The sequence below is a fragment of the Hyperoodon ampullatus genome (assembly GCF_949752795.1).
Source record: "Hyperoodon ampullatus genome assembly, chromosome: 4".
Classification (NCBI taxonomy): Eukaryota; Metazoa; Chordata; class Mammalia; order Artiodactyla; family Ziphiidae; genus Hyperoodon; species Hyperoodon ampullatus.
This window is the reverse complement of record NC_136917.1, coordinates 1,275,954-1,286,943: the sequence shown is the minus strand read 5'-3', so window position 1 is coordinate 1,286,943 and position 10,990 is coordinate 1,275,954. Positions and strand designations below refer to the sequence as shown.

At 36.7% G+C, this 10,990-nt stretch overlaps 1 protein-coding gene across 4 annotated transcripts in view; it reads left to right on the top strand.

The window, feature by feature from the left end:
• Window positions 1–2,282: 2,282 nt before the first annotated feature.
• Window positions 2,283–10,990, top strand: part of CNOT6 (CCR4-NOT transcription complex subunit 6) — a gene marked incomplete at both ends in the record, with an annotated part of 50,155 nt that continues 41,447 nt past the window's right edge. For all 4 annotated transcript variants that reach the window (XM_079703332.1, XM_079703331.1, XM_079703330.1 and 1 more), the window contains one exon: window positions 2,283–2,394. In XM_079703332.1, coding sequence (XP_079559458.1) covers window positions 2,283–2,394 — 112 coding nt within the window. The remainder of the gene's footprint in view (window positions 2,395–10,990) is intronic.

Genomic DNA, 10,990 nt, shown 5'->3' with positions numbered 1-10,990 from the left:
GAAGCGTGATCAAACTCTGGACATTGATTCACACTAAATAAGCTCACATGAGAGTGGTAAATCAGACTTCTGAACTTTCACTAAGTCGTCAAATGATTAATAATTAATAGTAACTCAAAATACTGACCTCAGCTGGAGAGAGCAGCTTACCATTATTAAATTCTATTTGGAAAAGACAGTGAAGATCACACGGTTGTAAGTAAAATCTAGTCAGAATAGTGGCATTTGGGTGTTCTTAAGGAATCTTAAGGGATGTTGTCATCAAGCTCTGGTAACCTTACACAGCATTTTGTTATCACTGGTATATTCATATGATTCAGAATGGGCACTTGCTTCACCAAATTGTCCTCTAGATGGAACAGGAACAGTTCTTGACTGTATAGCTTTCTCTGTTAGGTATTTTTTGTATTAGTCTAAAAACTTCAGGCACTGTATTTCTGTTTTGGAGAAATTAACGTGTAGGAGAAAAGTTTTATTAACAATATTTGACAAAACAAAAAAATGTGCTGTTTCTTGTGCAGATGATTAGTCTCACCATTTATATTTTTACTTTCTTCAAAAAGCTTTTTAGGATTACTTATCTCCTGTGTTTTGACTACATGGTCAAAACCATTTCTATGTTTGAAAGATAGCTCTAATTCTCATCATTAGAGGAGCAGCATAGCATAATGAAAGTTGCTTTAACTTTTTTCCATTTTTTTTTTTTACTGTAGAAAATATACATAACATAAAATTTACCATCTTATAAGTGTAACATTCAGTGGTATTAAATACATTCATAATGTTGTGTAGCCTTCGCCATCATCCATCTCCATAACTCTTTTCTTCTTGTAAAACTAAAACCTCGAACACGTTCAACAGTAAGTCCATTTGACGTAAGTGATTGCCGACTGGCTTACTTTAAATTCACATGATGGTAGGTTTTTCTCCAGCTTTGTTTAGCTGTGTAGGTATCCAGAGTAGGTAGAGACTTGGTTAAAGCAGATGATGGCTCATCCAGACACATAAGGTGAAGTGAGACCGGGGCAAGGAGTTTGGGAGAATATGCAAGGAAGTGAGATTTCATTTCACCTGAATATTTCAGAATGTTTTTATAAGAATAAGAATTTTAAAAATAACCACAAGCAAAATGAACAGTAGTCCCAATATCAACTTAGGTTTAGTTCTTCTTCAAATTTGTCCAGTTCTCAAAAATGTTTTTTACACTTGATTTGGTCAGATCAGACCCAAACAAGGTCTGTACATTGCATTTGATTGTTGTGCCTCTTAAGTCATTTAATATCAACTTCCTGTTACTCCCCCTTTTTCATGTCATTCATTTGTTGAAGAAACTGGGTCTTCTGTCATGTTGAACTTTCCATGGTCTGTGTCTGGCTGGCTGTATTCTTGTGGCATTATTTTAAAATAAAGAAAAATTTTTTTTAATCATGGTAAAATTATAACAAAATTTACTATCTTACTAATCATTTTAAGTGGACAGTTCAGTAGTGTTAAGTATATTCACATTGTTGTGTCTCGTGTTATTTTTAACATGTGCCTCTGTCTCCCTTACTTAGTGTAAACTGGTACTAGATCTAGAGAGGCTGATTTGATTCAGGTTCAATTTTACTTTTAATTTTTTGGATGAAGGGGCAAGGGTATACTTAGTGTTGGCATGTAAGTCTAGTTGTCCTAATACTGAGATTGATCCTTGGGTTGAGGTCTTGCAGCCTGATCTAGTTAAAATTGTTTCATTGGACTTTTTTTTACCTAATGCTTTTATTAACCATTGATGGTCATCCATTTTTTCATTAGAGATTGTGAAATAGTGTTTTTTCTAATTATCTAACTCTTTTTACATTTATTAGCTAGAATTCTGTTAAGAACATTTCCTCATCTAGTTTCTGCCAGAAATGCAGGATAAATGCTTGATTCTTTCCCTTTATTTTCCAATTTTCAGGTGACTGCATTTTTTTTTTCCTGTTAAAGTTTTGGATTCGTGCAGTTTGAAATGTAGTCTTTCTTTTGATGTTCAGATTGTCATATCTGTGGCCAGTGGGACCTCTTCAAGCTGGCTCCTGTGTCCTTCACAGCCACAGCATCTTTCTTAGTGTCCAGGCTCGTTTGTATTTTTCTGATCCCAGACCTGAAATCCTCCATTTCTCCAAGGAGCTCCTAGTTCCTTTTAGTGGGAAATTGTGTTTAGAGATATAATATGGGTGTCTACTTTTAAAAAAAGATGTTATTTTCAGTTATTTGATTCTTCTGGGTATTGATTGGTTTCTTTTCTTAATTCAACAGGCATGCCCAAAGAAAAATATGAGCCCCCTGACCCTCGGAGGATGTACACAATTATGTCCTCTGAGGAAGCAGCAAATGGAAAGAAATCACACTGGGTGGAGCTTGAAATAAGTGGTAAGACACGCAAGCAAAAATTTATGGTATGGAAGTTAAGATATGGTAGAAAATTGTTTTCTAATGCTAATACACAAGGAAAGCAATGTTGTGTTTTACCAGTGCTCATTTATCTTAGAAGCTGGAAGGTTCAGTAGGAAGAACATGGTTTGCGTCAAAGTTCAAAACCCATTCATTGCTTATTCTCTCACTATCAGTGTCCTTTTATAAAATGGGGATAATAATATCAAGGATGGAATGAAAATAACACATGTGAAATGCCTAGTGTACAAAAGTTTGTTCTGGTACTTAATTCTCTAATAAAGTAGGATAGAGCTTTTATATTATCAAATTACAGGTTTCCAATGAGGTGGGAAATGCCGGTTCTAGTATAGGTTCTGGGATAGATTTGTTTCTCCTTATTTTCTTCATTTGCTTTTCAGTCTTAGTCTCTGGGGACAGCCTTATTCAGAAACAAAATCTTAAAAGCGATTGGATCAGCTCTCAAAGTTCCCTTCTACCTTTAATGCAGTCTTCAAAAGTGGCAAAGGGACATTATTACTTCTCAAGGCAACCAGTGCTAAAGAAAGTTTGTGTTCATGTTGGCCTCCCCATACTTTCCTTCTAGTTTGTCTTGGTTTTTGCCTTCTGCAATAATACAGAGCAAGTTTTCTCTTCTTTCACCTGACTGCCCTTGATTTTTCTTTTTTAATTTAATGCAGCAGACATACTGAGTATATGCTATGTGTAAAACATTTTGCCAGGTGCTATACTAGGCATATGGAAAATATATAGATGAAAAAAACATATTCTCTTTCATTCTGAAGCTTATGGCATATTAGGGAGTGAGAAGAAGGGAATATACCAGTGTAAATAACTAATAGACAAAATATAAGTGCCAAGTCTAAGCAGAAGCGTGCTATACAGAAAGCAAAAAGGAAGTAATGATGATAGTATTTCTCCCTTGTCAGCTCGAGTTCTGATTAATCTATTGAGTAAACCTAAACACCCTCCTCTGCAGCCATAGTAGAGGTCGGTGCCACATGGGTCTCTCCTTTTCTCCCTCTTCGATTTTTGGAGAGCTGGTGTGGTGTGATGGAGAGTGAAATTTCTCTCTTCTTTTGCCTCTCCTGTCAAATTTGATTTTCTGTGTCGGGGGAGCCTCTGAAGCACAGGCAGTCACCACTCCAACTTCCCCTTTGAATTTCTGCCGCATTGGTATTTAACTATATATATATATTTTTCAGTCTGTATTAGCAGTTTTTGAATTACAAGTCCTTTGCTTCTAGAAAGTTTAGGCAATCTAGAAAGTGCTCACTTGGGTCAGTGAGATTGTATATCTGAGGTTAAGGGGATTCTTCGCTCTCTCCTCCCTCTACCTCATGTTGGGAACTCCTTGGCAATTTTGAGTCACTGTTCTCTGCTCACTGTAAACTTTGGGAAGAAATCTGTGTACAAGATAGGAAGGAAGAGGAGAGATTCTTCTAAAGTAACATTCTTAACAAAGTCTTATCTTTACCAAGTATCATGGAGGATAAACTATTGATTGAATAGGTCTGTGGAACAAGACCTTATAATTAACAAAGCCACTATCAGGAAGGTCACTTTATTGTCTTAGTCAGTCCCTAATACATAAACTCCTGTGTGTAGAAATTTTCAAGGCTGGATTCATTTCATGCTAAGACAGTTATTTCATGAATATGCTCTAGCATCAGTTCCTTAAGATCCTGTGATATAAAGTTCCAGGGATCTGAGGTCATTGAATCCTGGACCTGCCGTAATCTAATATACTCTTCTGGTTCTAGGGAGATGGGTGGTTAGATCCTTGTGCCATTTGGAGATAACCAGATAAGCCAAATGACTATTAATCATTTACTTTTTAAAGAAAGCCTTGTTTACTGTAAAATGAAACAGATAAAGAAAACCGGGAATTCCCTGGCTGTCCAGTGGTTAGGACTCTGAGCTCTAACTGCCGAGGGCCTGGGTTCAGTCCCTGGTTGGGGAATGAAGATTCCCCCCTGCAAGAGCTGCGTGCTGCAGTCAAAAAAAAAAAAAAAAAAATCCTCAAGAAAACCACACAGATATATTAGTGAATTATTATAAGGCCAGAAGCCTTATAATATGCAGGTCAAGAATTAGAAGTTTTTCACTTATCCCAGAACCCCTTCCACACCACAGCCAATCACAAGCCCTTCCCTGCTCCCCAAAAGTAACTGTTACCCTGACTTTTATAGTAATCACTTCTTTTGTTTCCTTATAGTTTTAACACCAAGTTATGTACACCTAAGCATTTTAGTTTAGTCCCCCCCTTTTTTATTTGATGTCTTAATTCATGTTCCCCCTCCATCCTTTTCTTTACAATTTATCTGTTGAACCTGAGCAGTTTGACCTGTTGTTACCCCACAGTCTATATTTTGCTGCATGCATGTCAACATCCATATGGGCAGCAGGATGCAGAGGCTTGATCAGACTCAGAATTTAAGACCCTTGACAGGACTGAAGGTTGTGTTGTGTATGTGGTATTGTCCTTTTACTTCAGGAGGCAGATGAGGTAGAAAGGCCTTCTTTCCTACTGGTGTTCAGTGCAGTGCCTAGAGCCATTAATTCTTTGAGGGTTGCAAAATAGTGATATTCTGTCTTTTTTTTAATTAGGTGAGCTGCATCTGTAAAGAGATAATTTCCTTCATTTTTTTAAAATTTAATTTTTATTTTATATTGCAGTATAGTTGATTTACTCCCTCATTTACTAATTGATTACTCAAGGTACAATTTGTATAGGAAAGGCAGAAAAGAATGCTTATTTCTTTCCTTTTATTTACTAGTTTTCACGATAAACTATTGTCCTTTGAGGGTGACCAATTAGATTTTTAAAGTATCATTATTAACTAGTATATTTTGGTTTCAAACACATGCCACGAGTTGTCATGATTACTCTTACTTTGTTGCTTAAAATTGTCCTGTTGTTGGCAAATGGGAGAGATTCTTTAAATGACTTCTGGGTTCTTTGACATAACCTTAGTTGTCTTTGGTAGTTTCCTTGCTATCTGGAAAGATTAAATGGCAAGATCTTCTTGCCTTATCTTGTATTTCTTGTCTCAAACATGAAGTATGTCATTTTTTCCCAAGGAAGAATTGGTTGTTTTACTTGGAAATGCTATTTCAAGACCATAATATCTATTGCTAGGAGTGCTCATTGCTACTGGGTTGGTCGTTGTAGGTCTTTTCACTGGACTGTGCTAGGAAATTTGACATGTATGTATGTGGTTATATACATTTATGATGAAAGATGTGCTAAAAATATATATACGTACTTTTATGATAAAATATCTTTAAAGCTATAAAATATATTTGTATATTTAAAATTAAAATATCTTAAGAAAAGATACTATTTTTGACTCAGATTCAGAATAACAGGAGTTTTAATTAACCTTTTTTATAATCACATCTATATCTTCTTTCATACTGAGAGTCCTAGTTCTCAGGGTCATGGGATGCTGGAGTTTGAGTATCCCATAATTACTTAATTGCTTTATCCCATATTACGCAATAATCTTACAATAACAGAACTAAAAATACCGCCAGTAATATGAGTTTTACCCCCCCATTTAAATAGCTGTACTCAATCTACATGGTCGTAGTATGTAGCCATTACATACTATCAGCTTTCCCATTTAACTTGCATAAACCCTCCCATTTAGAATTAGTTTTGCAAGTAACTATATATTCAGTACCTCCTACCAGTTCATTTGTTTCCTAATCATTTTGGTTTTCTGGAAGCTTGTTCTGTAGATGTTTCCTTAGAAAGGGCTCATGGGAACAATATTCTGAGTTTCTTGCAAGTTGATAACAACTTGCAAAAAACTCATTTGAGAGTTTGTCTTTGAGAGTCAGTTTGGTTTAATGAAATTCCTTGGGGTTAAGGAAATGTGAATTCTTTCCTTAAGTGTCTTAAATATGTTACTCCAGTTTTGCTGTAGGCTTGGTGACAGTCTGATTTTTTTTCATTGTTAGTTATTTGCCCAAAGGATTTTTTCCCCTTAAAATCAGTAATTTTACTTGAATCTATTTTGGTATAGGTTGTTCTGCCTTGATATTCTCAGGTATAATATGCTCTTTCAATGTGTAGTTTGAATTTTTTCTCTTTTAATTTCAGGAAAGTTTCCTTGGATTATAATTTTAGTATTTGTTCTGATCCCTTGCTTTAATTTTTCTTTCAGAGAGATTTATTCTCTGAATTTGAGTATTTGCATATTTGTCTCAGAATCGCTTTTAAAAATAAAGTACAGTAAGTTCAGTCCCTTACTGTTGTACCGTTCTTTTACAAGTACAGACAGACAGTCGTGTAACCACCATCACAATTACAATATAGAATGGTTTCATTCCCCCCAGAAAACTTCCCCCTGCTCCATTGTAGGCAGACCCTCCCCCCAATTTCAGCCCCTGGCAACTGCTGATTTTTAATTTTTTTTTTTTTTTACTAGACTTTTTTAGAGCAGTTTTCGGTTCACAGGCACCTTTGACATAAAGTACAGTGTATGACCCCTCCACTGTCAACATCCCCCACCAGAGTGGTGCATCTGTTACAATCCATGAACCTACATTGACACGTCATTATCACCCAAAGTTCATAGTTTACATTAGGGTTCGCTCTTGGTGTTGTACATTTTGGGGTTTAGACAAATGTATAATGACACGTATCTACCATTGTCATATCATACAGAGTAGTTTCACTGCCCTGAAAATCCTCTGTGCTCTGCCTGTTCTTTCCTACTTTGCTCCCCCTGAACCCCTGGCAACCACTGATCTTTTTACTGTCTCCATAGTTTTGCCTTTTCCAGAATGCCACATCCTTGGAATCAAACAGTATGTAGACTTTTTAGATTGGGTTCTTTGACTTAGTGATGTGCGTTTAAGTTCCTCCATGTCTTTTCATGGCTTGATAGGTCATTTCTTTTTAGTGCTAAGTAATATTCCATTGTCTAGATGTATTGCAGTTTATCCATTCACCTACTGAAGGATACCTTGTTTACTTCCAAGTTTCAGCAGTTATGAATAAAGCTGCTATAAATGTCCACATGCAGGTTTTTGTGTGGATGTAAGTTTTCAACTCCTGGGTAAATGCCAAGGAGCATGATTGCTGGATCATAGGGTGAGAATGTGTTTAATTTTGTAAAAAAAAAAACCCTGCCAAACTGTCTTCCAAAATGGCTGTATCGTTTTGCATTTCCACTAGCAATGAATGAGAGTTCCTATTGCTGTACATCCTCTCCAGCATTTGACATTGTTATTGTTCTGGATTTTGCCCATTCTAATGGGTATGTGTAGTGGTATCTCATGTTATTTTAATTTTTACTTCCCTGATGACATATGATTAAGAGCATCTTTTCATATGCTTATTTACTGTGTACATATCTTCTTTGGTGAAGTGTCTGTTCAGGGCTTTTGCCCACTTTTTAATTGGGTTGTTTGTTTTCTTGTTGTAAGAGTTTTTTGTATAAATTAGATAACAGTTCCTTATCAGGTATGTCTTTGCAAGTGTTTTCTCCCAGCCTGTGGCTTGTCTTCTCATTCTCTTAACAGTGTCTTTCATAGAGCAGAAGTTATTAATTTTAATAAAGTCCAGTTTATTAATTATTTCTTTCACAGACTGTGCTTTTGGTGGTGTTTGTAAAGTCATTGCAAACTCAAATCATGTAGATTTTCTCTTGTGTTATCTTCTAGGAGTTTTATGGTTTTGTGTTTTATGTTTAGTTATATGATCTATTTTGAGTTAATTTTTATGAAGAGTGTAAGGTTAGATTATTTTTTTTTTGGCTTGTGGATGTCTGGTTGTTCCAGCACCATTTGTTGAAATGAGTTTTCTCCATGGTATTGCCTTTGCTCCTTTGTCAAAGATCAGTTGATTGTATTTATGTGGGTCTATTTCTGGGCTCTGTTTCATGGATCTATTTATGTGTTCTTTTGCCAATACCACAGTCTTGATTACTGTAACTTTATGGTAAGTCTTGAAGTCAGATAGCATCCAAATTCTGTTCTCTCCTTCAATTTTGTGTTGACTATTCTGTATCTTTTTCCTTTCTATATAAACTTTAGAATTAGTTTGTCAGTACCCACAAAATAATTTGCTGGGCGTTTAGTTGACATGGCATTGAATCTATAGATAAATTGAGAAGAGCTGACATTTGGACAAAGTTGAGTCTTCCTATTCAGGAACATGGAATATCTTTACATTTATTTAGTTCTTTGATAGCTTTCATCAGAGTTTTATAGTTTTCCTCATATAGAGCATGTGCATATTTTGTTAGATTTATAACTAAATATTTCATTTTGGGAGGTGCTAACAGTATTGTGTTTTTAATGTCAAATTCCATTTGTTTATCTCTGGTATATAAGAAAGTGATTGGTTTTTTAATCCTTTTTTATTTTTTCCTTTGTGATTAATTTTTTTTCTCTTTTCTAAAAGTGTTCTCTTGTGTGGTTATGCATTATTAAGTTCTTTGTAGTTTAGTTTTCCTTTACTGAGTTTTTCTAAATCTGATTTATGTTCTTTGATTGCTTTATCATTTCTTAATACCTTTCAGCTCATTTTGAAATTGTAGGTGATAGTTTTTGGGATGTGTTTGTGTTACGTTTTTGTTGTCTATAGGGAGTTATTCTAGTCCTTACACTCTTTTTTCTACTATCTTTTAAAAATATGTAACTACTTTTATGGGATTTGACCTTAAAACTTTTCTGTTGTTCATTTTCATTTAAATTTAGTTTTTCTGAACTTCTAGTTGTGATTCAGGATACTTTTTCTAACTTCCGAGCTCCCTCTTCTGTGTTTTGTTTGTTTGTTTGCAGAGTGTTCACAATGTGGGAAATTGTTTTCTGAAACTTTCTGGTTCTGTTCCCTTCTCTCATTTTTTTTTTTTTTTTTTAATGGTACGCGGGCCTCTCACTGTTGTGGCCTCTCCCGTTGTGGAGCACAGGCTCCGGACGCGCAGGCTTAGCGGCCATGGCTCACGGGCCCAGCCGCTCCGTGGCATGTGGGATCTTCCCGGACCGGGGCACGAACCCGCGTCCCCTGCATCGGCAGGCGGACTCTCAACCACTGCACCACCAGGGAAGCCCCCCTTCTCTCATTTTTATCTGAACCTTTTTTCCCCTTCATCTCTTTTTACACCTGTCCTGTTTAATTTTATTTCCATTTTTGGAGCTTTGTTTTTCTCAGTGTGGGGCCTTGGCTGGTCAGTTTGGAGAATCTCTGGGGCCCAGGCTACTTTCAGACTTACTGTGGACACTTTGCACTTGTTACTGAATTGCACTAATTTCCTCCCAGTTGTGATAATGTGGCTGGGTGGGTGGGAGTATTCTCTTCAGATCTCCAGAGCTTTCTATCTGTTTAGTCTCTCCTTTCTGGCCCTCTGCCCTGTGAACTATAGCCACCTTGGCATCTTTGGACTCCCAGCTTTATCTCCTCAACTTACATAATATCGCCAGACTCCACCTGGTTTCTGTCTCCCTTCATTACTTTCTGGAAACTGTAGCAGTAAACTGGAACAGTCTTAAGGGCTCACCTTGTTTGTTCCCCATCTATCAACGATCACTGTCCTGTGCTGCCTGGTGTCCAGTGTCCTGAAACTCAATTTTGCATATATTTGTCCGGTTTTTTCGTTGTTTTAGGTGGGAGGGTAAATCCAGTCCATATTACTCTATCTGGCTGAAAATGTAAGTCTATCAATTAAAAAAAAATTGTGTTTGGTAACTCCAGTATCTGAATCTCCTGGGGGTTCTGTTTCGTTGTTTCTCTTTTTCTTCTGTTTTTCACTCCCTTGGTCTGGTAATTTTTAGTAAATACTAGCAATTATATATGAATTGGTAGAATAATTTGATGGTCTGGATGGTATTCTCTTTCTTAGGAGTGAATTTGCTTCTGTGTTTGTCAGGCAGTTGTGATAGGAATGGGTGGGTGACCTTAATCTAATCAGGGATTCATTCATCTCATTTAAGCCTGGTGTTCAGTGGTTGTAAAAGTTGACTTACTGCAGGGTTACCCCTATTCCATTTATAGATGCCAACTGGAATCTTGATGGTTAACAGAGTCTAATTCCTTGGTGGTTCTTCAGTTCCCATTTTGTCTTCCCAAATGTGTAAGAGGACTTAAAGTTGTGCTCAACAACTCAGCCTTTCAGCCCCAGCTTTCACTTCATCTCCTTGCTTCTTCTGCTTGTGATTCAACATATTCTTCCAGAAGTAATGTGGTGGGATGTGTCTTGCTCGTTACTGCTTGTGATTTAACATATTCTTCCAGAAGTAATGTGGTGGGATGTGTCTCGCTCATTACTTCTGTTTGCTTCTCTTTCCTCCAGGTTCTTTGTCTCTCACATCTTTGCTGCCTCTGTAGTCTTCCATTGCTTTTGAGCTCATTTGGGGGGGGTTCTTCTATTTTTACCTAGTTTTTCTTTCCCCCAGTGGGATGATTGGTCAACAACAAATTACTCTCTTGTTATAGGAAACTGAAATCCAGATGTGCACAGATTTGAAAATTCTGCTTAAAGAATCTGCAGATACCAAACAACTCTCAGGTTCCTCATTTGGTGGTGGTCTTACTGCTTTTTCATTGTATGGGGGCAAC